This window comes from Podarcis muralis, chromosome 2, assembly GCF_964188315.1.
Source record: "Podarcis muralis chromosome 2, rPodMur119.hap1.1, whole genome shotgun sequence".
In the NCBI taxonomy this organism is placed as follows: domain Eukaryota; kingdom Metazoa; phylum Chordata; class Lepidosauria; order Squamata; family Lacertidae; genus Podarcis; species Podarcis muralis.
Window position 1 is genome coordinate 105,036,574 of NC_135656.1, and position 22,764 is coordinate 105,059,337.

Consider the following 22,764-nt stretch of genomic DNA (forward strand, 5'->3'; position numbering starts at 1 on the left):
AACAGCAAAAAGTCTGGTTGCTCTTGCCGTTGTTTTAAGTGCTACAGGGTGCTATAATTCACCTTAGTTGCACAGACCTAAATTTCTCGGCGCGCGCTTGAATCCCACCTGCAAAAAAGGACTAGCGAGCTTATTGTGGAATAAGCTTTCAGAGGGTTTAAGGAAGCTTGCGCTGCAAAAACTGCTGTGACCCGCCCTGGAACCTTATGGCGAAAGGTGGTTAATAAATCAAAATGATAATAAATAAAGTGATCATAATATTTTGTGACATCAGCCTCTTTGCTGGATTCGCTTTCTTGCTGCTCTGCATCTGTGCTGCTGCTTCTACAGCATTCTGCACTTTGGGCCCAAGATGCAGAAGGTGAGTAGCAGGAAGCGAGGCAAGGGAGAGTCCCCTGGAGATTGCAAGCATCGCTTCCAATCCGATTATGTGCAACTCACGGCTGCTTCGTGGCCACCCTGACTGCCTTCCCTGGCCCCTGTGTGCTCCTTAACAGCAGCCCAGATCAAGTTAATCTACGGGCACTTTCCCCAAAACAACTTCTGCCTGTAGACACGAGGCTGTCAAAGGAGTTTCGTCTGCTGCTAAACGAAGCAGAAACACAAATTCTCTCATTATGGGCTGCGCCAGGCAGAAATCAGGCTCTTTTCTTTTTTATATATATATGTTGCTATTACAGAATCAAATAAGAACCTCTTGAAGAACTTCCTGACAGTAAGAGCTGTTCGACAGTGGAATTTGCTGCCAAGGAGTGTGGTGGAGTCTCCTTCTTTGGAGGTCTTTAAGCAGAGGCTTGACAACCATATGTCAGGAGTGCTCTGATGGTGTTTCCTGCTTGGCAGGGGGTTGGACTCGATGGCCCTTGGGGTCTATTCCAACTCTATGATTCTATGATGACAGTACACCTTTCTGCACAGGGCAGGTCCAATACCTGAGGCACAGCAGCCGTCGACAAGCCAAGGTTGTCCTTAGCATAGCTGTCCTGCACAGCCACAACGTAACAACAAAACTAACTCGGCACAGATGGTTTTACCACCCCAAGTCAAATTCTACTGTATAGGAACACACTGAGACACACCCTTGCTCCATATAGCTGAGAATTGTCTGATGGGAGGTGTTTCTCTGGGGCTTCAGCCAGGGGTCTCTCTCTCTCTCTGAGTCCTAACTGAGATGCTTTACAGCTGAGCCATGGCCCTAATTGTAGAATTACAGAGTCGTAGAGTTGGAAGGGACCAGGAGGGTCATCTAGTCCAACCCCTGCAATGCAGGAACCTTTGGTCCAACGTAGGACTCGAATCCACAACCATGAGATTAACAGTCTCATGCTTCTACCGACTGAGCTATACATCATGTCGTCTGGTTTTCCAAATCAGCTTTTGTTCGATTCCCCTCATTCCAAGCCAGGCAGGACATTTTTCACCCTAACACTTTACGTTCATTAGGACAAAAAACAACAACCCAGTGGCAAAAAACAAAACGAAACAAAACCCAATGGATTTTTGGGAATATGTGATGTTCCATCTCCTTTTTGCTCACAGAGGAAGAAGACGGAAAATGGCAAGTGGCTGAAATTCGGAGGCATTGTTTACTACAGCGGTACCTCGGGTTACAGACGCTTCAGGTTACAGACTCCGCTAACCCAGAAATAGTACCTCGGGTTAAGAACTTTGCTTCAGGATGAGAACAGAAATCGTGCGGCGACAGCGGGAGGCCCCATTAGCTAAAGTGGTACCTCAGGTTGAGAACAGTTTCAGGTTAAGAACGGACCTCCAGAACGAATTAGGTTCTTAACCCGGGGTACCACTGTACTTGCAGGGATCTTACAACAGCCTTTCCTAGTCTGCGATCCTCCAAATGTTGTGAGACTCCAGCGCCCATGAGTCTCAACCTGCATAGCCAATGGTCAGAGATGATGGCTGAGGATGATGTAGCCCAACAACAGCTGGAGGGCAAGTTAGGGAAGCTTGTCCTAGAAGAACTATGTGGTAGGTTTCTACTTGGCTACTAACAACTGGATAGCTCAGTTGGTTAGAGCACGGTGCTGATAACACCAAGGTCGCAGGTTTGATCCCCATATGGGGCAGCGGCATATTCCTGCAATGCAGGGAGTCGGACTAGATCAGTGTTTCCCAAACTTAGGTCTCCAGCTGTTTTTGGACTACAACTCCCAGCATCCCTAGCTAGCAGGACCAGTGGTCAGGGATGATGGGAACTGTATTCCAAAAAGAGTTGGAGACCCAAGTTTGGGAAACACTGGACTAGATGATCCTCAGGGTCTCTTTCAAGTCTACAATTCTATGTGCCCTACTTTACAGGGGCCAGCCCTTGATTTGAAAGAATCCTCTGTTTCAAGAGCTATCCAGAGCTATCAGAAGCAAAAAAACCCTCTTGTTTTGATGAATTGGAAGAGCCGCAAAAGGATTCCATTAAGCACATGGATTGATAACATGGACAGATTAGCTACATACGAACGAATTGCATGTTGACGCAAAATAAGAATGGATAAATATGAAGAAATCTGGAACGAATATTTAAGCGATAAGTGTTGGGAAGTAGAGGGAGGAGAGAGAGGTGGGAAAATATTGTTAAAAAAGGTGTAGTCATAGGTATATCAGAGTATCCAAATCTGAATTGTCAAATTGTGTTATTACTGTTATTATGGTTTTTGTTGTATGTGTCTTTTGCGGTTGATGTTTGTATTGAAAAATTGATTAAATACATTTTTTTAAAAAGAGCTATCCAGTCCAGATTTCTTTCTTTCTTTCTTTCTTTCTTTCTTTCTTTCTTTCTTTCTTTCTTTCTTTCTTTCTTTCTTTCTAAGAGAACGATCCCTTGAAGGGGGAGCAAGGGCTTGGGGATTTGAAGCTGACCATCTGCAGCAGCCGGCAGCAAAGTCGCCCTGCCGGCTTCTGTGAGACGTATCGTACTCCCAATTTGAATCATAGTCATTATTTCTGAATTTCCACCTGCGGGTAAAGTTACCAGCCACATCTTATGCAGGTCCGTGTCCAATCCTGCGCTCTTCTTTTTGGTGACGTTTAAGCGGCTGCCTCCGTCTACCTCTGTGTCAGTTCTGCAAAGGAAAGAGCCCCCAGGGAAGGAGTCTGTCCTAAATGGCTGCAATTAATAGTGTGTCTAACTCAATAGTTTAATAACCTACAAGTGGGCAGGAGGAGAGAACTGCAACATAAAACCAAAGTATAAATTTTTAATTTTAATTTTAATTTTGAATAAACCTTTTATTGCCTCCTTGGCATCGTAACGGGCTGGCTTCCCCTTCTTTTAACACAGTTCTCTGTATCCTGCGTATGCTCCTCTGATGCCCAGTTGCAATTTCTGCTTTGGTTGAAATGGAGGGACCATAGCTCTCAGTGGCAGAGCTCATGTGTTTTACATAACGCGTCTGCTTTGCACTCTGAATTTTTAAAGTTCGCTTAGTGTATGTTGTTTTCAGCTTCCTTTCATTGTACAATTGCTTGGGAACTGCTTGGAATTTTTGTATTTTTTTGCTGTTCTTGTCATTTTTTAAAAAAAATTCATTCGAACACTATATGCAATCCATTGGATGCCTACCAAAAAAATGTGATTAATAAAATAAATAAATTCAAGGATTCCATGCAGAAGGTCCCAGGCAGCAGCGCTGTGATACATTTTGAGGGGTAGGGACTCATATTAACTGCCAATCCCACAAGAAATATCCGACAATGCAGGTAAGCTGCACAACAAACAACAACAGTACATGACTCAGGAATGCCACCAAAGAAAAGGAAACAAGTTTCCATCTTCTTCTGGATTACTTTTCTCAAACCAACCTACCTACCAACTTGAAAGCCTTGTTATCACCTCATCCACTTTCCAGGGCAGGAGGCCATCAATTACCCAGGTGCCCCAGCACAGGAGGCAATTGCTCCTGCCCTGAAAAAAATCCCAGAGCCCCACTGTCTTGCAACCCCCCTCGCCCCACTGGTCTTCCCAGCTTCAGTCCCTGGCACCCTTAGTTAGCGTGGCGTAGTGCTTTAGAGTGTTGCATATGGGCCTGGAAGACCTGGGTTCAAATCCTCACTCATCCATGAAGCTCACTGGGTGACTTTGGGTCAGGAAGACTTTCTCAGCCTGATGATAGTTTAGCCCAGGCATAGGCAAACCCCGGCCCTCCAGATGTTTGGGACTACAGTTCCCATCACCCCTAGCTAACAGGACCAGTGGTCAGGGATGATGGGAATTGTAGTCCCAAACATCTGGAGGGCCGGAATTTGCCTATGCCTGGTTTAGCCAGTCCGATGTATATTCTTTAATCTCGTCCATTTTTCTCATTTTTGGCTCTCTTTCCGAAAAATCTCACAAATCATTATAGGTACCCCAGTTATCACTCATATTAATTCCGGCTCCCCTTCTATCGACTTCTATTGGGGATAAAATGGGGAGCAGTAGAACCAGGCACCGTATAGTAAGGTGCGTATAGTAAAAGCTATACGTATAGTAAAGGTCCGTATAGTAAAAGCTATGGTTTTCCCAGTAGTGATGTATGGAAGTGAAAGCTGGACCGTAAAGAAGGCTGATCGCCGAAGAATTGATGCTTTTGAATTCTGGTGCTGGAGGAGACTCTTGAGAGTCCCATGGACTGCAAGAAGATCAAACCTCTCCATTCTTAAGGAAATCAGACCTGAGTGCTCACTGGAAGGACAGATCGTGAAGCTGAGGCTCCAATACTTTGGCCACCTCATGAGAAGAGAAGACTCCCTGGAAAAGACCCTGATGTTGGGAAAGATGGAGGGCACAAGGAGAAGGGGACGACAGAGAATGAGATGGTTGGACAGTGTTCTCGAAGCTACAAAGTTTGAGTTTGAGTTGAGTTTGACCAAACTGCGGGAGGCAGTGGAAGACAGGAGTGCCTGCTGTGCTCTGGTCCATGGGGTCACGAAGAGTCGGACACGACTAAACGACTAAACAACAACAGAATCAAGCACACCACACTGAGTTTCTTGGAGGAAAGGCGGGATCTCAATGTTAAAAATAAATAAATACCAGGCGGTAGCAGGTGATAGGCAAGACCCCTCTCTTCAGAAGGGTCTGGAAATGTGCTGGCAGGATTTGAACCCAGACCCCACAGGTCCTAGCCTGAAAAGCACAATAGCTCATGTATGAGCTTCAGCTGGGATGGCTCAGTCGGTGGAGCACAAGGCTCTTAATATCAGGGTCCTGGGTTCAAGTCCCAAAATATTCCTGCATTACAGGGGGTTGGTCCCTTCCAACTCTACGGTTCTAAGTCTTCACAAAAGGAAACAAAAAAACCCCCACAGAAGCCAGATTAGGGCTGTAGCTCGGTGGAAGAGAATCAGTTTTGCATGCAGGAAAAATGTGCCCAGTTCCATCCCATTCCTCCTTCCTGAAACGATGGAGGAGCTACTGCCTGCCAGTGTAGAAGATACTGAGCTGGGTGGATAATAATAATAATAATAATAATAATAATAATAATAATAATAATAAAATTGTACCCCGCCCATCTGGCTGGGCCTCCCCAGCCACTCTGGGCGGCTTCCAACAAAGATTAAAAATACACTAAAAACTTCCTTGAACAGGGCTGCCTTCAGATGTCTTCTAAATGTCAGGTAGTTGTTTATCTCTTTGACATCTGGTGGGAGGGCGTTCCACAGGGCGGGCGCCACTACCGAGAAGGCCCTCTGCCTGGTTCCCTGTAGCTTTACTTCTCACAGCGAGGGAACAGCCAGAAGGCCCTCAGCGCTGGACCTCAGCGTCCAGGCTGAATGATGGGGGTGGAGACGCTCCTTCAGGTATACACTTTGAATTGTGCTTGGAAACGTACTGGATCACAGGGCAGCTTCCTGCCTTCCTGTGTAGTTTGACCGCTCTGTGAGACCTGGACCAACTGGCATTCTGCCATGGTCCACACCCACCCACAACTCCTACAGTCAGGACCAAATAACCCAATCCTGTGCAGGAAGTCCTAAGGGGAGAGAATTTGGCGAGAGCCACAGGCAGAGGTTTCACCTTGGACATGAGGGGGGTCCATCTACACCCCTGGTGCTTCTGACTACAACAGAAAAACATATGATAGGTAGGAGGAGGTGGAGATGATGAAGAAGAAGAATTTGGATTTGATACCCTGCTTTATCACTACCCTAAGGAGCCTCCAAGCGGCGAACATTCTCCTTTCCCTTCCTTCCCCACAACAAACAGGTGAGTGAGGCTGAGAGACTTCTTTCATCTTTGGTGGACGTGCCCAAGGATTAAGGCTTTTTGGGAGATGATATATAATGAAATGAAAAAGGTATTTAAATATACCTTTCTGAAGAAACCAGAGGCCTTTCTCCTGGGCATGGTCGGCCAATTGGTGTTAAAGAAGGACAGAACTTTTTTTATGTATGCTACAACAGCAGCGAGAATACTTATTGCAAAGTACTGGAAGACACAAGATCTACCCAACCTGGAAGAATGGCAGATGAAGTTGATAGACTATATGGAGTTGGCGGAAATGACCGGCAGAATTCGAGACCAGGGAGAAGAGTCGGTGGAAGAAGATTGGAAAAAATTTAAAGTATATTTACAGAAATATTGTAAAATTAATGAATGCTAGGAGGTTGTTGGAAAGAAGGTATTGGGCTTTAGTAGAAATGTTATTAAGAATTAAGTAAGAATAGATTGACTATGGTTAAAGTGTAAAATTTAAGGCTAAATTGCGTTAAGAAAAAGTTTGGATTTAAATTGAAGAAAAAGGGAAAGGACTTGCTGAAATAATTAATTGAACTGGAATGCAAAGAGGGAGGTTTGAGGAAGTCAAGGAAATAAGCAAATGTAAAATAAGGATATGAAAATATGGGTTTTTTCTTTTTCTTTTTAAAATGTTTGTGTTTTTAAAATGCTTTTGTTTTTTTGCTGTTTTTGCTTTTCTTTTTCTATATTTTTTCTTTCTTTTTTATTGTAATCTTTTATTGTTTTTATTTTGTTTCTTTGTATCTGTTAAATTGTAATAATTTTTTTTTTTTAAAAGAGAGACTTCAGAGAAGTGTGACTAGCCCAAGGTCACCCAGCAGCTGCATGTGGAGGAGCGGAGACACGAACCCGGTTACCCAGATTACGAGTCCACTGCTGTTAACCACTACACCACACTGGCTCTTGTAAGCAGACTTTTTCATTAACTGCTTCCCAGGACCCAAGCAAAAAGTCCAGGCTCAGCTGGGTTAGAATGTGGTGCTGATTGTGGAACAGCACACCTGAAGCTTCATAAATCAATAACTAGGAAGACGCACATTGACCCAAAACTGGTGAAATCTGAAAGGGGCAGTGCGGGGAAGCAGGAAGGTGCATGCAAACTGCCTAGCGTCACAAATGAACCATGAAGGAAAACATATTTTGAGGGCAAAAAAATCAGATTAGTCTGGGGGAACTGTGGCCCTACGGGAGTTGTTGAGATTCGACTCGCAGCAAAGCCAACCGGCAGGGAAGGATGAGTGTTGTCGTCCATCAACTTTTGGAGACCACATCATCCCCAGCCCTGTAGTCACAGGTAGCAAGACTGAGCCATGGGACAGGTGGGGGACCATTTAAAGATATTTTAAGCCCCGTGGACTAGGTCTTTCTGGTTAGGAGCCTGGCAAGATGGGTTGAAAAGCCTGTAAAGTCCTGCGTTCTGTGACCACCTGGATGCCAGCAGGGCACGAAGGCGAGAGCCCATATCTGTACTTCGTCTCCAGCCTCTGGGGCTCAGCAGCCTGTTGTTGTTTAGTCGTTTAGTCATGTCTGACTCTTCGTGACTCCATGGACCAGAGCACGCCAGGCACTCCTGTCTTCCACTGCCTCCCGCAGTTTGGTCAAACTCATGCTGGTAGCTTCAAGAACACTGTCCAACCATCTTGTCCCCTGTTGTCCCCTTGTGCCCTCCATCTTTCCCAACATCAGGGTCTTTTCCAGGGAGTCTTCTCTTCTCATGAGGTGGCCAAAGTATTGGAGTCTCAGCTTCAGTATCTGTCCTTCCAGTGAGCACTCAGGGCTGATTTCCTTCAGAACGGAGAGGTTTGATCTTCTTGCAGTCCATGGGACTCTCAAGATTCTCCTCCAGCACCATAATTCAAAAGCAACTATTCTTCGGCAATCAGCCTTCTTCATGGTCCAGTTCTCACTTCCATACATCACTACTGGGCTCAGCAGCCTACTGCAGCTGAACGTGGAGGCTCCATTCCACCATCACGGCTAGGATTTCGGAGGAGCTACCCTCCTTGGCACGGCACCCTCGGCTTCATGCCTTGGCCCCTGAGCAGACTTGGCGTCTTTCTCAGCAGCACAGCCCAGCATCTCGCTGCGGAGAGAGACATCCCTTCTGTTCACCGTGGGACATAGATTTCTGCTCTTCTCCAAGTGAAGTGGGTGATGCTTATCGCCTGTGGTAACCACTCTCCTCTGCCTGACAGGAGGAAGGCTTATTTTCTCTGTCCATTCAGGTCTATTTTTAAACACAGCCTCCAGGGGCTTGGATTGATTGGCTTACAGGCATTGCCGCGGTGCGCAGGCCTTCTCCCTGCAGCCCAGGTTCCCCTCCACCCTTCTAGCTACCCTCGCACCCATCCTCCCAACACTCTGCCCACAGGAAAGGGAGGGAGGAGGAAGCGTGCTTTCCAGATACCTTATCTGCATACACTCCATAGGTCTAAAATACAGCACTGTATTTATTACACAGGTTTCAAATTCTGCAACCAGAAGCAAAACTTGCATTCCGATCATCAGAATAAATCGGGCAAGCTTACCCAAAACAAGCACCATTAATAAGTAGGCTTGAATCTCTCTGAACATGTTTTTGGCCCAAATTTGTGGTTTGGAGTTTCTGTGTTGGGTATCGAAATAAGGGTAAGGGAAACAGAAATTTAAAATGAAGGGAGAAAAGAGAATTAGATATGTAAGAGCAGAGTGCCAGGGGTGAACTCCATGCCTATCTTCTTGACCAGTAGAGCTTTAAAGAGGAACAAACTCTTATCTCCAGACCATCAGAAGCCCAACCTAGTATCTCTATACTAGGAGCAACCAGCAACAGCTTTGCACATCTTTCACGAGGACTAGAAACCTGCTCATTTTGCTAAGGGGATGTTAGGATTCTGCCTAAAGTACTGGATTTTGTGCTGCGACCAAATCCAGAGTTTTGCTGTGACGATGAGTTTTGAGGAAACTGTACGTGGTAATATCAAGCTAAGCTTAACCAGAAACAAACTAGCCAGGAGGAAAAAATAAGGTGGTTAAGAAGTCCTAAAAGGTGAGTAATTGTCCAGTAATGAACACCCTCCCTTTCCAGGTATTTTGTTAGGGCAAGCAGCTGGACCCAACAGAAACTCCAGGCGTCTTCCAAACCTGTGATTCAAGCACATTGCACTTACACAATGACACCAGTGCAAAACGGGTGCTACGCACATTTAGATGCCGATTAAACTTATATGGAGATTGGGTCCATTCAAGCACCAACACGAAACACGAGCGATATTGCAAAGGAAGGAGCAAGAACATCATGTTTGAAAAGCACTCTCCAAGGGTGATACAAACACACGCCGGCTGCTGACATGCTGAGTGTACCAAATGCATATGGGCACCTCCACGCTCACTGCAAGATGTGAATGGAACAGGATTGCTGACCTGAAAGAGCACATACAGCCGGGGAAAATCTGCGAAGGCTGCAAACAGAGAGAACCACACATGCTGAGCCTAAGCGTCGCATGCACACGCGTACATACACACAGGTAAACGACATGCGTAACACTTGACTACGGCATGCACACATATACACACACAAACAAATTCATGTGCCCTCGCTGTGTCCAGGGTGGCACGCACAAAACTGTACACACACCCACACCTCTCCGAGGCACCAATTCACTGGGCTCCTGAGATGTACAAATTGTATAGCAACATGACTTGCACGCTAGGCTCCTAGTTACCCCCCTCACACACTGTTGGACAATCGTAATGCACTTTTTTTTTGCACAAGCGTGCGCCCACCCCGGGCGCTTCCCGGGCACTGTTTACATCGGGACAAATCCACGCGCATCCTGCAGGGCTCGCGAGCGGGGAGGCGTTTCTCTCTCCGTCAGGTTTCCCTCCCCGAAGTACTGTAAGCCCTGAGACGAGAAGGGATGCACCCGATCCACGCGCGAGGTGTAATAACGGGGCGAGAGGAGCGGATTTTCGGGGGCGCTTCCTCCTTCCTTGCCTCCCTCCCTGCCCGCCTTCCCCGCCGCCCACCCCTCTCACCTGCAGGAGACGGTGAGTTCCACCTTGGTGGCCGGCACCCTGGAGGGCGCGGACTCCAGATCTCCGGGAGACGCCATCCCCGCCGGGCTCCAGTCGCGCTAGGGGCGAAGCGGGGCGCGCTCCATGGGGCGGGCAGCCGGAAGCACCGGAGCGCAGGAGGCTCCTTCGATCGCCGCTCTGGCTCGCTCCGTCTAGCCGCGTCCGCTCCCGCTCCAGGTGGCAGCACGTGTGTATGTTGGGGGGTGGGGTGGGGAGGGACCGCTGTAGGGCAGGGCGGGCTCCCCACTCTCCCGCCCTTCCTGCTTCCCGCCTTTGCCCGCCCCCAGGGGGCGCCCTTCGCGCTCAGGCGCCGGCGCCCGTCGGAGAGGCGCGGGGAGCTGTCCGAGGTGCTGAAATCCAACCCGACCGCGGCTGCCTTTCCAAAGGCGCGCAGGGCTGTCCAAGCCGATGCTCGCTTCCTTGTCGGCTTTTCAGCGGGTCGCCCCTCGCACCCTCCCTCGGCGCCCTTTTTCTTGCGGCTCCGCCCAGATGGGAGCCAGAGAAGAGATGGGACCGGGACAGATCTCTCTGGATCTCTCTCGCGGCTCTCAGTAAAGCGGGCCAGTTTGAAAGCTCCGCCGCTGTTCCGATGCGTGGGTTGGGTTATTTATAGACCGGGAGAGGAAGGCGGAGGAGCGGCGCGGCGCGACCCCGGGTCCTGCCTTGAAGCGCTCGCCCAGCGCCGCGAGGGGGTGGCGGGGATTGGGGCACCATCAGGCGTGATCCCCGCAAAAAAAAAAAAAAAAAAAAGTTTAAATAAAAATACGAGAACGATTGTATAAGGGGAAGTTGAAACTTGTTCGCCTCTGCGACCAAGCTGGAGAGAGGTTGCGCAGCTCCAAGATAATCGGAGTGAGTTGATGTTTTTTTCTAGGCGGAGCGGAGTCGCCTTTTCGCGGAACCGGTCTGGCAATGGGGTGCAAAACATCGCATTTCCCATTCTGGTTTACTCAGGAGCCAAGTTTCACTGAGTTCAGAGGGGTTAATTTCCAGGCTGTACAAACTGATTGAAATCCGAAGCCTGATACGCCCAAGATCCAGAGTTTGAAGGGCTTGTGGGGTGAATTGGGGGGCGCTACAGTGCTTAAAAGTGTTAATACGTCCCCTAGCTTCGTTATTGCAGGTTTCAAGACGGGAGCCCCAGCCATCCATAGGGAAGGCAACATTATATCTATCTATTTTATCCAGCCTTTTCTGAAGCTTTCATAGATTGCTGGGAGAGGCAGGCAGTCCTACAAGTTGATTTCTAGTTCTTTTGAGCACTTCCACCCTCACCCATAGGACAGAAATGAGCTCAGCCAGTCATGCTTACAAGTAGATTACCGGGGGACGCAGCGTTGTTTGGGAAGTATTCTCCCCCCCCCCCCCAATAAAAACACACAGTTTGCCATTTTGGCCCATCCAACCCTACCACAAGTTTTGGGGAAACTGTATCAGCAACAGTAAGAGGAGAAAGAGGACTGAGAGATTGAGAACAGGTGCAAGTGCATTGATGAGCCCTGGGCTGATGGTTTGATGCAGCATAAAGAAGATCCCTAAGAAGAGTGGAAGGAAAACATTGGTATGCTTTAGTGGAGAAACACCAAATATCCTGCACCACCCATGCCTACGGGAAGACACCCATGGATCATCCAGTCCAGAGGTGGGCAATTTGCAGAATGCGACCTCCAATGTGACCCACCCAGCAGCCTTTGCGATTTCCCCAGAGTTGTTCCTCAATGCTTTTGATGGAGAGGGATGGGTTCCTGGGACTATAATGGCAGCTCTTTGTATCCTGGATGGAGAGGTGTGCATGTGTGCGCTTGTTGCAGTACAAATCGCCTATCCCTTGTGAGTTGTACCTTCAGGGCTCTGGCTCCACCCATTTGCTGGCACACAGCACTCAGAAGCAAAGGCAAAGCCTAGTGGGGAGAGGTCCCCAACGTCTAAAGTCGAGTCCATGGCTGTCCTTGCCTGCACTTCTAAAGCAGAGTAAGAGTGAAGAGAGAACTTGCTTACTGACAATCTGATTTCGTTTAAATAAAGGAGCATTGTTGGGAAGTTTGCCGGGGCACTGTCTGCTGAGACACCTCAAAAGCCAGCTAGACTGGGCTGGCATGGAGCTCCTTCAGGTGACAAATGAGCCCATGTCCAGCAAAAATATGAAAAGGTACAGAATTATGCAAACAGGAAGAATGCAGAAGCTCGATTCAGATCGATGGAGGACAAGAACCGTAAGCTCACAGCCCAACGAGGGCTGCGGGAGTTTTGCAGAGTGGGATGTATAGATTCAACCTCCCTTAAAGGCTCTTACCACTTTGAGAACCAGGCCTCTATGGAAACGAAAGGGTGGGGGACCCAGCAGCCTTCCAGATGTGGTTGCAGTGGCGTAGTGTGGGGGGTGCAGGGGGGGCCGGGTGCACTGGGCGCAACATCTGGGGTTAGGGCAAATCCACAGGTTAGGGGGCGCAAATCCATGGGTTAGGGGGCGCAAATTACTTGCCTTGCCCCGGGTGCTGACAACCCACGCTACGCCACTGTGTGGTTGGACCCCTCCTCCTCAGCTCTAGATTGCCTGGGGTGGAGAGAGGTACAAGCCCCCCCCCCAATCTAAAGGCTTTGTGCAGAACTCGCAGCCAAACGCAAAGAGAAATCACAAAGACAGAACCAGAAGACGGGGTGTTTGACACATTTTACTGTGGTGATTTGTCAGAGCTAGCCAAATCCTGTATGAGGGGGGGGGGGGGGGGAGAACCGCTCCCCCAGCTCATCATTCTAGTGGAAACCAGCCCAGCCCAAGGCAGCTGAAAGCTGTGACCAGTCAGTCAGTCAGTCAGTGATGGACCCAGAAGGGCTGGCAGTCAGGTAGCGTACAGAGGAGAGCGTGGCCTGATGCTCTGGCCCAAGCCAGAAGCTGGCAACTGGGCTCTCATGGCTTATGAGGTTCCTTCACCTTCCGGACTAGAAAGCAACCCAGACAGGGCAGCGTTGTTGTTGTTGTTGTTGGTAGTGGTGGGTGGTGGTGGTGGGAGGGGGTCTCAAAGAACGCTGCTTCCTCTTAGTCCAACGCCACGGGCAAACTGCTCCAGAAGGCCACCGATGGCTCCCGATGGGCTGGGCATCACAGGCTTCAGGCCCACCGTGCTGTTGTAGGCCGCCAGAAACGCCGAGCGCACGTCCTCCAGCCGGGTCTCCCTCTCCGTCAGCGTCACCAGGCTGTAAGGACAAAGAAGGAAACGGCAATTCTTGGAACTGTTCCAAGGGCTCCCCTTAAAATCCCATTAGCTAGCACCCATCTGACATGGATGCTTTAGTGGAGATTCCTGCACGGCAGGGCTGGCTGTCCTGTGGGGTCCCTTCCATTTCTATGACTCTATGAAATCCATATCCTCTGCAGAAGTGTGTCAGTGTCCTATATTGCAGACGGGTGGGGAGAGGGGCTTGCCCAGTCCACAGCAGAAGCCAGATTTGAAACTTGCGAGAACCAGCTAGGATTTGGTCCCAGGGAGCTATTCCTGCGAGGCAGGGAGGAATGCTAAGCAACCTTTCTACCAGCCCCTCCACGCCAATCCTTTTCTTTGGCAATACAGGAAGCTGCCGTAAAACAAGAGCCAGACCTCTTGTCCGCCTAGCTTGACATCGTCTGCACTCCATAGCAGTGGCTCTCCAGGATTTCAGACGGGGAACCTCTTCCTAGCCCTACCTAGAGACTGCAGGGATTGATCCTGGGGCCTTCTGCATGCAAAGCAGATGTCCTACCGCTGAGCTATGGGGGGAGTTCACAAGTTCTAAACTTCATACTTCACAGCTCGGCCTTTTGGCCACCAGCTCTCTCAAGATGCCGGTGAAATGCGCGACTTCATTTCTCACAGCTCCGAGAGTGATTGACACTTCAAAGCCAGCTGGCTTCCCTTTCCTCTGGTGGCACGGAGGGGGAAAGGAAAACAGACGCCCACTGGCTCCGACGCATCAAGCTTCTGCACCTTTTCGCCGCCTGCATCTCGCCATGCGAGCGAGGAGACCGTGAGTGAAGCACGAGTCCCGGAACCCGGTCGGCTGCGGCAGAAAGCTGCTCAGGGCCTTCCAAATCAGAGGCAAACACTCCCCCGGTCCCTGACAGGGCTTCAGAACAGAACAGAACAGAAGCAGTGTCTGCTCAAGGCAGCTGCTTCTGGGGCAGCCTGAACTCTGGCACTCAGTGCCGGTTTGGGGAAGGGGCAAAGCTCAGCAGGAGAGACGCCACTCTGCATGCAGAAGAATTCAAGTTAAATCGCCAGCATCTCCAGGTAGGACCACGGGAGAGCCCTGCCTGTAGCCCTGGAGAGGTGCTGCCAGTCCGTGTCAGCAACACTGAGCTGCATCTGATTGTGTAGGGCAGCTTCCTAGGCTCAGCTGCCTTTGCACCGAAGTATTTCTGGGCCACCTTGGCTGGAGAGTGAGGAGAAGGCAAAAGGAGAGGCAACAAGGGGAAACTGGCCACACGGTTAGTCAGGGCCCAGATTTTTTGTGATTGTGTGGGTGGATGGGTGGGAGAATCACAGCCATGGGAGAGGCTCAGGAAGCCACGAAGGCCAAACCCTTTGGAATCTCAGAACCCACACCTCCATCTCCACCGCCCATAGGGCCAGATCATTATTCCACCGAAAAGAATTCTTATCCTCCGCTCCTCCCCCCTCTCGGCTGGCTGCACCAGCCCCAATTAGAGCGCCCGCCCCACTTGCCATCTCCTGCTGCTGCATTGAGGAGAAACCTCAAAGCCAACATTTGAGCAAAGAAAAAGGCCATGATCTCCACCTTCTCTCCTTGAACTTTCTCTTCTACGCTTCCCTCCCCATCCCTAAAGCCCACTGCAGGGAGGAGAGAGAGAGAGAGAGAGAGAGAGAGAGAGAGAGAGAGAGAGAGAGATGGAGAAGGAACTGTGTGCTGCATTCTGCCAGCCGTTCCTCAAAGTGCTTTTGGGATAAAGCCTTCTGGCCAAGAGCTTCTGTATTAGTAACGCTCCTCCGGCTCCATTACCCCGACGCTTGCTGGCCTCCTCGTCCACTTCTCCTCCTCCTCCAACTCCCACCTCCTTCCCCCTCCTTCCACAGGGTCCAAGTTGAGAGTGTAATCTCCAGAGATGGAGAGAAAGGGAGCTGGGGGAGAGTAGAAACCAAGAGCTTCTGGCTGTGCCTGCTAGCAGGAAGCTATTCTCTCCACCCCCCCCCCCCCACATCACTGCCACTCCCCACCCTCCCGTTCTGTGAAAAAGAGGTGCAAGAGAGCGATGCATCCTGTAGAGTAGGGCAAGGCGTCCCCCTGTGACCAGCCTCCTCTCCATCTGATCTATGGTACGGTGGGGAGGAAGCAAGGGTGGCGGGGGGGGGGGGGAGGAGAGAGAGAGAGAAGCAAACAAGACATTCCAGATGAGAGCTGCGCAAAGGGAGATTACTGTTCAAAGGCATCTGTTCAGAGCTGTCTTAAGAAAAACAATCTTTGCCGTCGTGCATACATGCATCTCTCTCTCTCTCTCTCAAACACACACACTTTCTCTCTCTCACCATTTTCTCTCAAAGAGAATAAGACATCCCTTTAAAAAAGGTCATCCCAAGGGCACGGCACAAACCTGCCCATCAAGCATTCCCTTTCATCTCCCCAGTGTTTTCACCGGCTTAGGAACTGGCACCGTCAATTTGAATGGAAAGCAGGAGAAAGCCACCCACTGCCACCAGCTTCAAGTCCGGAAAGAGCAGCGAGGGGACATGGAGGAAAGGCTTGGATTAGAAAAAAAATAATAGTACAAAAAAACACAAGAGCCCAGGGAGAGAGGCAGCCGGTCTATTCAGCCCGCCTGCCTCGAAGAGTGAACACTTTGGGAGAGAGTGGCAGAAAGGGGAAAGGGCCTTTCCGGCGCCCCCACGACTAGCCCATGGAACTCCATGTCACAGGACTAGTCAAAGAAGGGAATGCATATTTGAAGATGAAACTGCGCAAAAGCAGAGAAATGTTGCTGTTTCGCCAGAACAGGGGTGAGAGACTCAGAAACCGCAGCAAGGAAGCACAAGTTTGTTGAGTCTTCCTCCAAATGCTTTTTAAAGGTCCAGGACTTGCGGCATTGTGAAGTTCGCAAAGAAAACTTCCGCACCAGTCCCAAAGGGGCTGGTGGATCGCAGGATCTGAAGCAGAGAGCTACAGCAAAAGCATCGATCCTATCTGTATTTCCTCTGGGAGTAAGCCCTGTTGAACATTGGAATTTGACACAGTGCAAAGGCGATTGTTCCACCGGTGCAAACATATCTGCTTGTCTGCTGGAATGACCCCTCTGTCTTTCTTTCCCCCAACATGCTATTCTGGGAGTCTTCCTGACCCTCCGTATCCGGGGGAGGAGAGGAGAGGAAATTGCACCATTGCACCAGCAGGAGTCTTGCGCTTGGCTTCGTCTGCTAATGGAACCAAGCAGCTGAATCTGGGCCCAAGGCTATCTTTCTGGCTAAGAAAAAAGCCCCACTGAATTCCATGGGACTTATTCCCAGGTTAAGTGGGCCCAGGGCTGTGTACCCTAGATTCCGAAGAAGCATGTGTAGGAATGGGCTGCAGGGGTTTGTCCTTGGCTTCCCTTGAGACATCAGGCTTCCTCCTCTTCACATCCAGGGATGTTCCTGCCCCTCTCCTGCGGTTCCACCTGGAAGGCTCCCGACAGAACCTGAACCCGGGATTAGACGCAGGTTTGGTCTGATCCAGGAAGCGTCGTCAGATTCACCGCCAAATGTGGACCCCCCAAGAATCTCAGAGTAATGGTTATTTAAATGGCTCTGGACTACAATGCCCATCGTCCTTGGCCTGAAGCTGATGGGAGGTGGAGTCTGCAGGTTCCCCACCCCCTGTTTACGGTATGGCTCCCACATGGGCTCATGGCCTTCAAGCTATGCACCCCACTCTACCATCTCCCCTCCTAATACAAAATGGCAGAGTTTGCATGTTGCAGCAGCCCCCCCCCCCCCAGGCCAGGGAATGCGTGAGAGGCTGGACAAACTAGAACAACTGCAGGGAGAGAAGGAACTTGCGCTCTTCTCCCCACCACCTTATTCTAACCCACCTGATTCCAATCTCTGAAAACCTACACACGCGGCTCAGTGAGGAAGGAGAGATCCCTGCTTATTTGCCCCACTACAAATAAGCTAGCGGCTCTCCCCCGAGAAACTCCCAAGGCACAAACAGCGCTATCAGGAGATTACACAAGACTTTGGCATAAGCCCTGGCTTTGGCCACATGCTGCTTCCTCGGTGAAATTACCCGTTTAGTGACACTGCAGCTCTCCAGACTGGATGGGGAGGGCAGGGGAGAAAAGTCTGTAGCAGAAGCAGCTCCTTGCTTGGTATTTGGAAACAAGCCCAGAGGGCTTGCAGAGAGGGTCGGCTTTTAGAATCCCCCATTTCCTTGTAGGGGAGACTGGCTTGCAGGAGTTGTAAGCTAGCTTCACTTACTCTGGTTCTTCCTTCTGCTGCAGGAAGTCATTAAGCTCATTCGTAATATCTCCCAGATTTAAGCTAAGGGCTGCCATAAAAATGCATTTCCTGGAACTCAAAGCATCTATTGAAGATGGGTTGCAGGAGGCTTGAAAGAAAACCGTACACATATCTAGCTTTGTGCTCGGTGTTTCTTAGTTTCCGGCTTCCTTGATCTGCACCTGGTGCTGTGTAGGTGCATGTACATAGATACCCCATCTCACCAACAAGGGAGCCGGTGTGGCATAGTGGGTAGTGTGTCAGATGAGGACCTGGGAGACCAGGGTTCAAATCCCCACTCTGCCATGATGCTTAGTGGGTGGCCTTGGAGGCCAGTCGCTGCCTCTCAGCCTAATCTACCTCACAGGGTTGTTGTGGGGGATTAGATGAGGAGGGGGAGAACCATGTGTGTCACCTCAAGCTCCTTGGAGAGGAAGGTGGGATATAAATGCAACAAATAAAGGTAAAGGTAAAGGGACCCCTGACCATTAGGTCCAGTCGTGGCCGACTCTGGGGTTGCAGCACTCATCTTGCTTTATTGGCCGAGGGAACCGGCGTACAGCTTCCGGGTCATGTGGCCAGCATGACTAAGCCGCTTCTGGCGAACCAGAGCAGCGCACGGAAACGCCATTTACCTTCCCGCTGGAGTGGTACCTATTCATCTACTTGCACTTTGATGTGCTTTTGAACTGCTAGGTTGGCAGGAGCAGGGGCCATGCAACGGGAGCTCACCCCATTGCGGGGATTCGAACCTCCAACCTTCTGATCGGAAAGTCCTAGGCTCTGTAGTTTAACCCACAGCGCCACCTGCATCCCTTAATGCAACAAATAAATAACATCAAAAATAAAAACACACTCTGCATTTGACTGTGGCCACCATGGGCAGAACGCACTTGCATGATTCTTCCACCCCAATTCTAGGAGAAGTCAAAGGGCTGCAGTGTGTCTGAAGCCATAGAGTAGAGGTGACTAACCTACGGGCTCCAGGCAGTGTTGAACTCCATCTCCCATCAGCCCCTGCCCGCATGGCCAATGGGCAGGGATGATGGGAGCTGTAGTTCAGCCACATCTGGTGAGCCACAGGTTAGCCACGCCTGCTTAGAGGAGAATCTCTCCCCACCCCACTCCTTATAAAGGCAGGATTCTCAATGGACAAAACCACACCGACCTCATTACAGACTGGCCTACATAATTCCAATTACGGGTCAGCCGGAGAAAGAGGCCTGGATTAAGCGCCTAGGAAAGCTGCCTCCCCCGCCGCCCCCATGCGACTTCCTCCAGATATACAGCTCCGGCTCCTTTAAAAATTCCTTGCCACTCGGAACGCAGCAGCAGCTGTGCTTCCTTCGTTGCAAGGCCCAGGCTGTGGCCATTTGCCCAGCGGTAGGAGAATTCAGATCCTGGCAGCCTGAAAAGCTACCAAAGACATGGAAGTGGGGGGGAGGCTGGGAAGGGGGGGAAATGGAGGGACAGAAGCATGCTGCCTCTGTGCAGACATGGCAGCGGTGGGAGAGGAAGGACCCCAGGATATGGCTCAGGGTGAGGATTCCATGTCCTCTGAAGGAATTTGCTCACACCAGAGGCATCTGTTATCTTCAAAACAACACACACACACACACACACACACACACACACACACACACCCCTACACAATCTGGGAGCACTTGCATGCTCCCGTTCCTGGGTCTGCAGGAGACAAGTGTAACCCCATGTCTGCCAATTCTTCTCTGCAAATGTGCCCCACTATGGGCAGTTTCTCCACCAAGCTGGTTTGGGCATCTAGCTGGAGGGCAAGGCATGGCCTATGGGGCATTTTGCGGGGGGGAACTGGCAGGTAGGTCAGGGTTAACCATCACTCGCTGATTTTGCACCCCTGCAAGTCTCACCCATATGTCTGCCTTTTGGGAAGCTCATGAGTCAAGATAGGTCATTACTTAAACAAAAAGGCTCCAGTCAAGAGTTCCACGCTGGGAAAAGTTGAATCTTGCCTGCCTAACGCAAGTCAAATGTACAGTGGTGCCTCGCAAGACGAAATTAATTCGTTCCACGAGTTTTGTCACCTTGCGATTTTTTTCGTCTTGCGAAGCACGGTGTCGGGAAAGTTTTGGAAAAGCTTCAAAAATCACCAAAGTCTTTAAAAACCTCAAAAAAGGCTACCAGACCGCGTTCTATGAGTTGCTCCTCGAAGTCAAGTCGCAACTGTATTAACGGTGTTAAGAAAAAGGAAACAAACTTGCAAGACGTTTCCATCTTGCGAAGCAAGCCCATAGGGAAAATCGTCTTGCGAAGCAGCTCAAAAAACAAAAAACCCTTTCGTCTAGCGAGTTTTTTGTCTTGCGAGGTACCACTGTATTTCAAAATACTTAGCATAATTTAGTCCGCTTCACAAGGAGAAGTGGGTACAAGTTTCTAACAACTGGAGGGCAGCAGCTTATAGAACAGAAATATTTTTTCCCTGTGCTGCTACAAGATGGCATGGTAAATAAAATAAGCATTTGAAATATCTGCTGTTGTAAGTGTCTAAAAGAACAAAAAGCAAAGGGGCTTCTGCCACATGCGGTGAACATGCCCTCGCACTAAATACCAGAAGAAAATGAAAGCTTTTAACGGGTAAGATATTGGACTCCTTTACTTGCTCGTTTAAACTTAAGATCTAATACAAAAAGAACATCGTGAACTGACTAGCTGCATGACAGCACCTGCTGTGATAATCCATTCTAAATACTGGAAATTACCAGATATAAATGAATGGATAAATTGTGGGACGTCGCAGTAAGGGCTGAACTGATATCTTTTAGAATTATTTTTTTTTAAAGGCTAAGATTCAAATTTTTGTTTGTGAGCGCTAAGCCTGCACTTATAATGAAAAATTATGAGCATTTATTAATATGTGGTTTTTAAAGCAAAACACTGGAAGTATCTTGTATGGTTTCTGTTAAGTCTCAATGTATATATACCAAGTGCGTCCAATTTCCAAGAGACTGCGATCTACTCCCACTATAAATAAACTGGCAATGATCTACCCATTGGATTGACCAGAGTTGTTGAGCTTTTTGGGGGGAGAACTGACCAGAGTTATTGAGCTTTTATTTTTCCTTGGGCGATCCATCAGGATCACGCGACCGACCAGGATCAACCAGGGACACTCAGCGATTGATAGGTAGATCACAATCGACCAGTTGGAAATGCCCAATATATACTATGGGTGTTATTCAATTAAGTTTTGACCCGTTGGACGGGATTCACCTCACAAGCCCTATCCGATTGTCCCATTGAAATTAATGACCACACTGACCAAGGTAAGCCCATTAATTTCAATAGGTCTACTCTGAGTGAAACATAGCAGACTAACACCTTGCACCTCCTCCTTGTGCGGATCCTGTCTGCTATTGCACTCCATTTCTGTATTCTTGGGGGGGGAATACGTGCAACCTGGAACGAACTTAAAAAGTACCACTATTGTCATCCTCCTATGCAACTCATTTATTTGAAGCACTAAAACAAAAAACTGCCCTTCAATTATTCCCACAGCAGTTCACCGAAAGAACACACTTAAAATGTAAATATAAAAGCCAAAACGCGCGATTATGCCAAGCAGCGCAACAGAGTCAGCAGGATTAAAACAGCACTGAAAAAACTCTGGGGAGATAAAAGAGGTTTTGCCCGATGAGAAAAAGGGCAAGAAAGCAAGAAACAGACAGGAAACCTCTGTGGAGTGTTTCACCCCAGGAAATTCGCTTCACCTCGAACAGTGATGGCACCCTTAGGAGGCTCTCCACTGAAGATCTTAATGTATGGACAGGTACATATAGAGACAGGCAGACCTTCAAGTAACCTGGGTTACCTGAACCCAGTTTCAGAACAGTTTTCAAAGGCAGCCCCATGTATAGCACACATTACAGCCAGCTACCCTGGAGGTCTGCCGAAAGCAAGCAAGGCTAGGCTTTTTCCTGTCCAGATAGGGTGGGCCACAAGTGGATCGCCAGGCTAGGTCGCTAAAAGGCACTCTGTACCACAGAAGCAACTTGTGCCGCAAGCGAGGAAGATCGGGCAAGGCAAGCCCTAAGCTGCAAACCTGTTTCTTCAGGTGGAACGCTATTTTAGCCATTTCCTTGGACAGATGGACCGCTTGCCCGCAGCACCTCCATATTGTCTGGACTGTGTCTGGCTCTTAACCAGTCCTTCCCCATGGGCAGCAGGTTGGGTAGTAAACAGCACAACCCCTAGTCTGCCCTGATTGTGCAACACAGGGATACTCAAGAGAACTCAATACTCAAGAGTTCTGCAACCCAGACAGGAAGCCTGGAGAGAGAGAAAGAGAGAGAGATGCAATTCTCATAGATCATGGCAACACCATCTCCCTAGTCCTTGCTGGCGCTGAATTGAGTACTTGGGTGGATGTAGCCGAGAGGTCAATTCCACCCAGGTTTCAGTGCCAGAAGCCAGATCAGTTCTACTCAACAACAGCCATCTGTTGGAGGTATAATGTCTTTTATCTACAGACCTACACTGTGGCCCTAGCCAACTTATGGACTTGGCTTTTCTGGAAGTAATGAATCCATACTAAACCAACAGGACTACTGCTCATTAAGCTTTCTTCTTCTCGTTTCTGTGCCTCCAGGATAGTTCACCGAGACACCGCTTCAGCCAAAGCCCCATTCCAAATATGTCCCAAACCTTCTACTCTATTGCCAACTGTACAGAAGACCCATCCTCACTCCAATGCTAGGAGGAGAAGCGTCAATACCCCAGGGAACTATCGTGCCAAGGATGCTGCCGTCAGTGTGGCATTTTAAACTGAGCAACTTCGTGGTGCGAGGTTCTGCCCGAGCCTGGTGAGAAGGGCTAGGGGCAAATGAGAGAGAGGCTATCAAGGGGCAATGCGAGCACAGTCCTCTTATAGCAAGACCACAAAGGATTCAGCTGGCACTGGTCTGAACGTAAAACTAACATAAAGGGTTATAGACCACTGGCCAAAGAAGCCACAAGATGCCAGCAAGGAAGAGGACGAGG

At 49.4% G+C, this 22,764-nt stretch overlaps 2 protein-coding genes across 4 annotated transcripts in view; both read right to left on the bottom strand.

The window, feature by feature from the left end:
* Positions 1-10,443, bottom strand: part of CPNE9 (copine family member 9) — a 60,171-nt gene extending 49,728 nt beyond the window's left edge. Inside the window, exon 1 of the mRNA XM_028719716.2 lies at positions 10,250-10,443. Within this exon, the coding sequence (XP_028575549.1) occupies positions 10,250-10,326 (77 nt within the window). The 5' untranslated portion in view covers positions 10,327-10,443. The remainder of the gene's footprint in view (positions 1-10,249) is intronic.
* A 2,501-nt stretch (positions 10,444-12,944) lies between these two features.
* Positions 12,945-22,764, bottom strand: part of MTMR14 (myotubularin related protein 14) — a 91,121-nt gene continuing 81,301 nt past the window's right edge. For all 3 annotated transcript variants that reach the window (XM_028719719.2, XM_028719718.2, XM_028719717.2), the window contains one exon: positions 12,945-13,483. In XM_028719719.2, the coding sequence (XP_028575552.2) occupies positions 13,306-13,483 (178 nt within the window). In that variant the 3' untranslated portion in view covers positions 12,945-13,305. The remainder of the gene's footprint in view (positions 13,484-22,764) is intronic.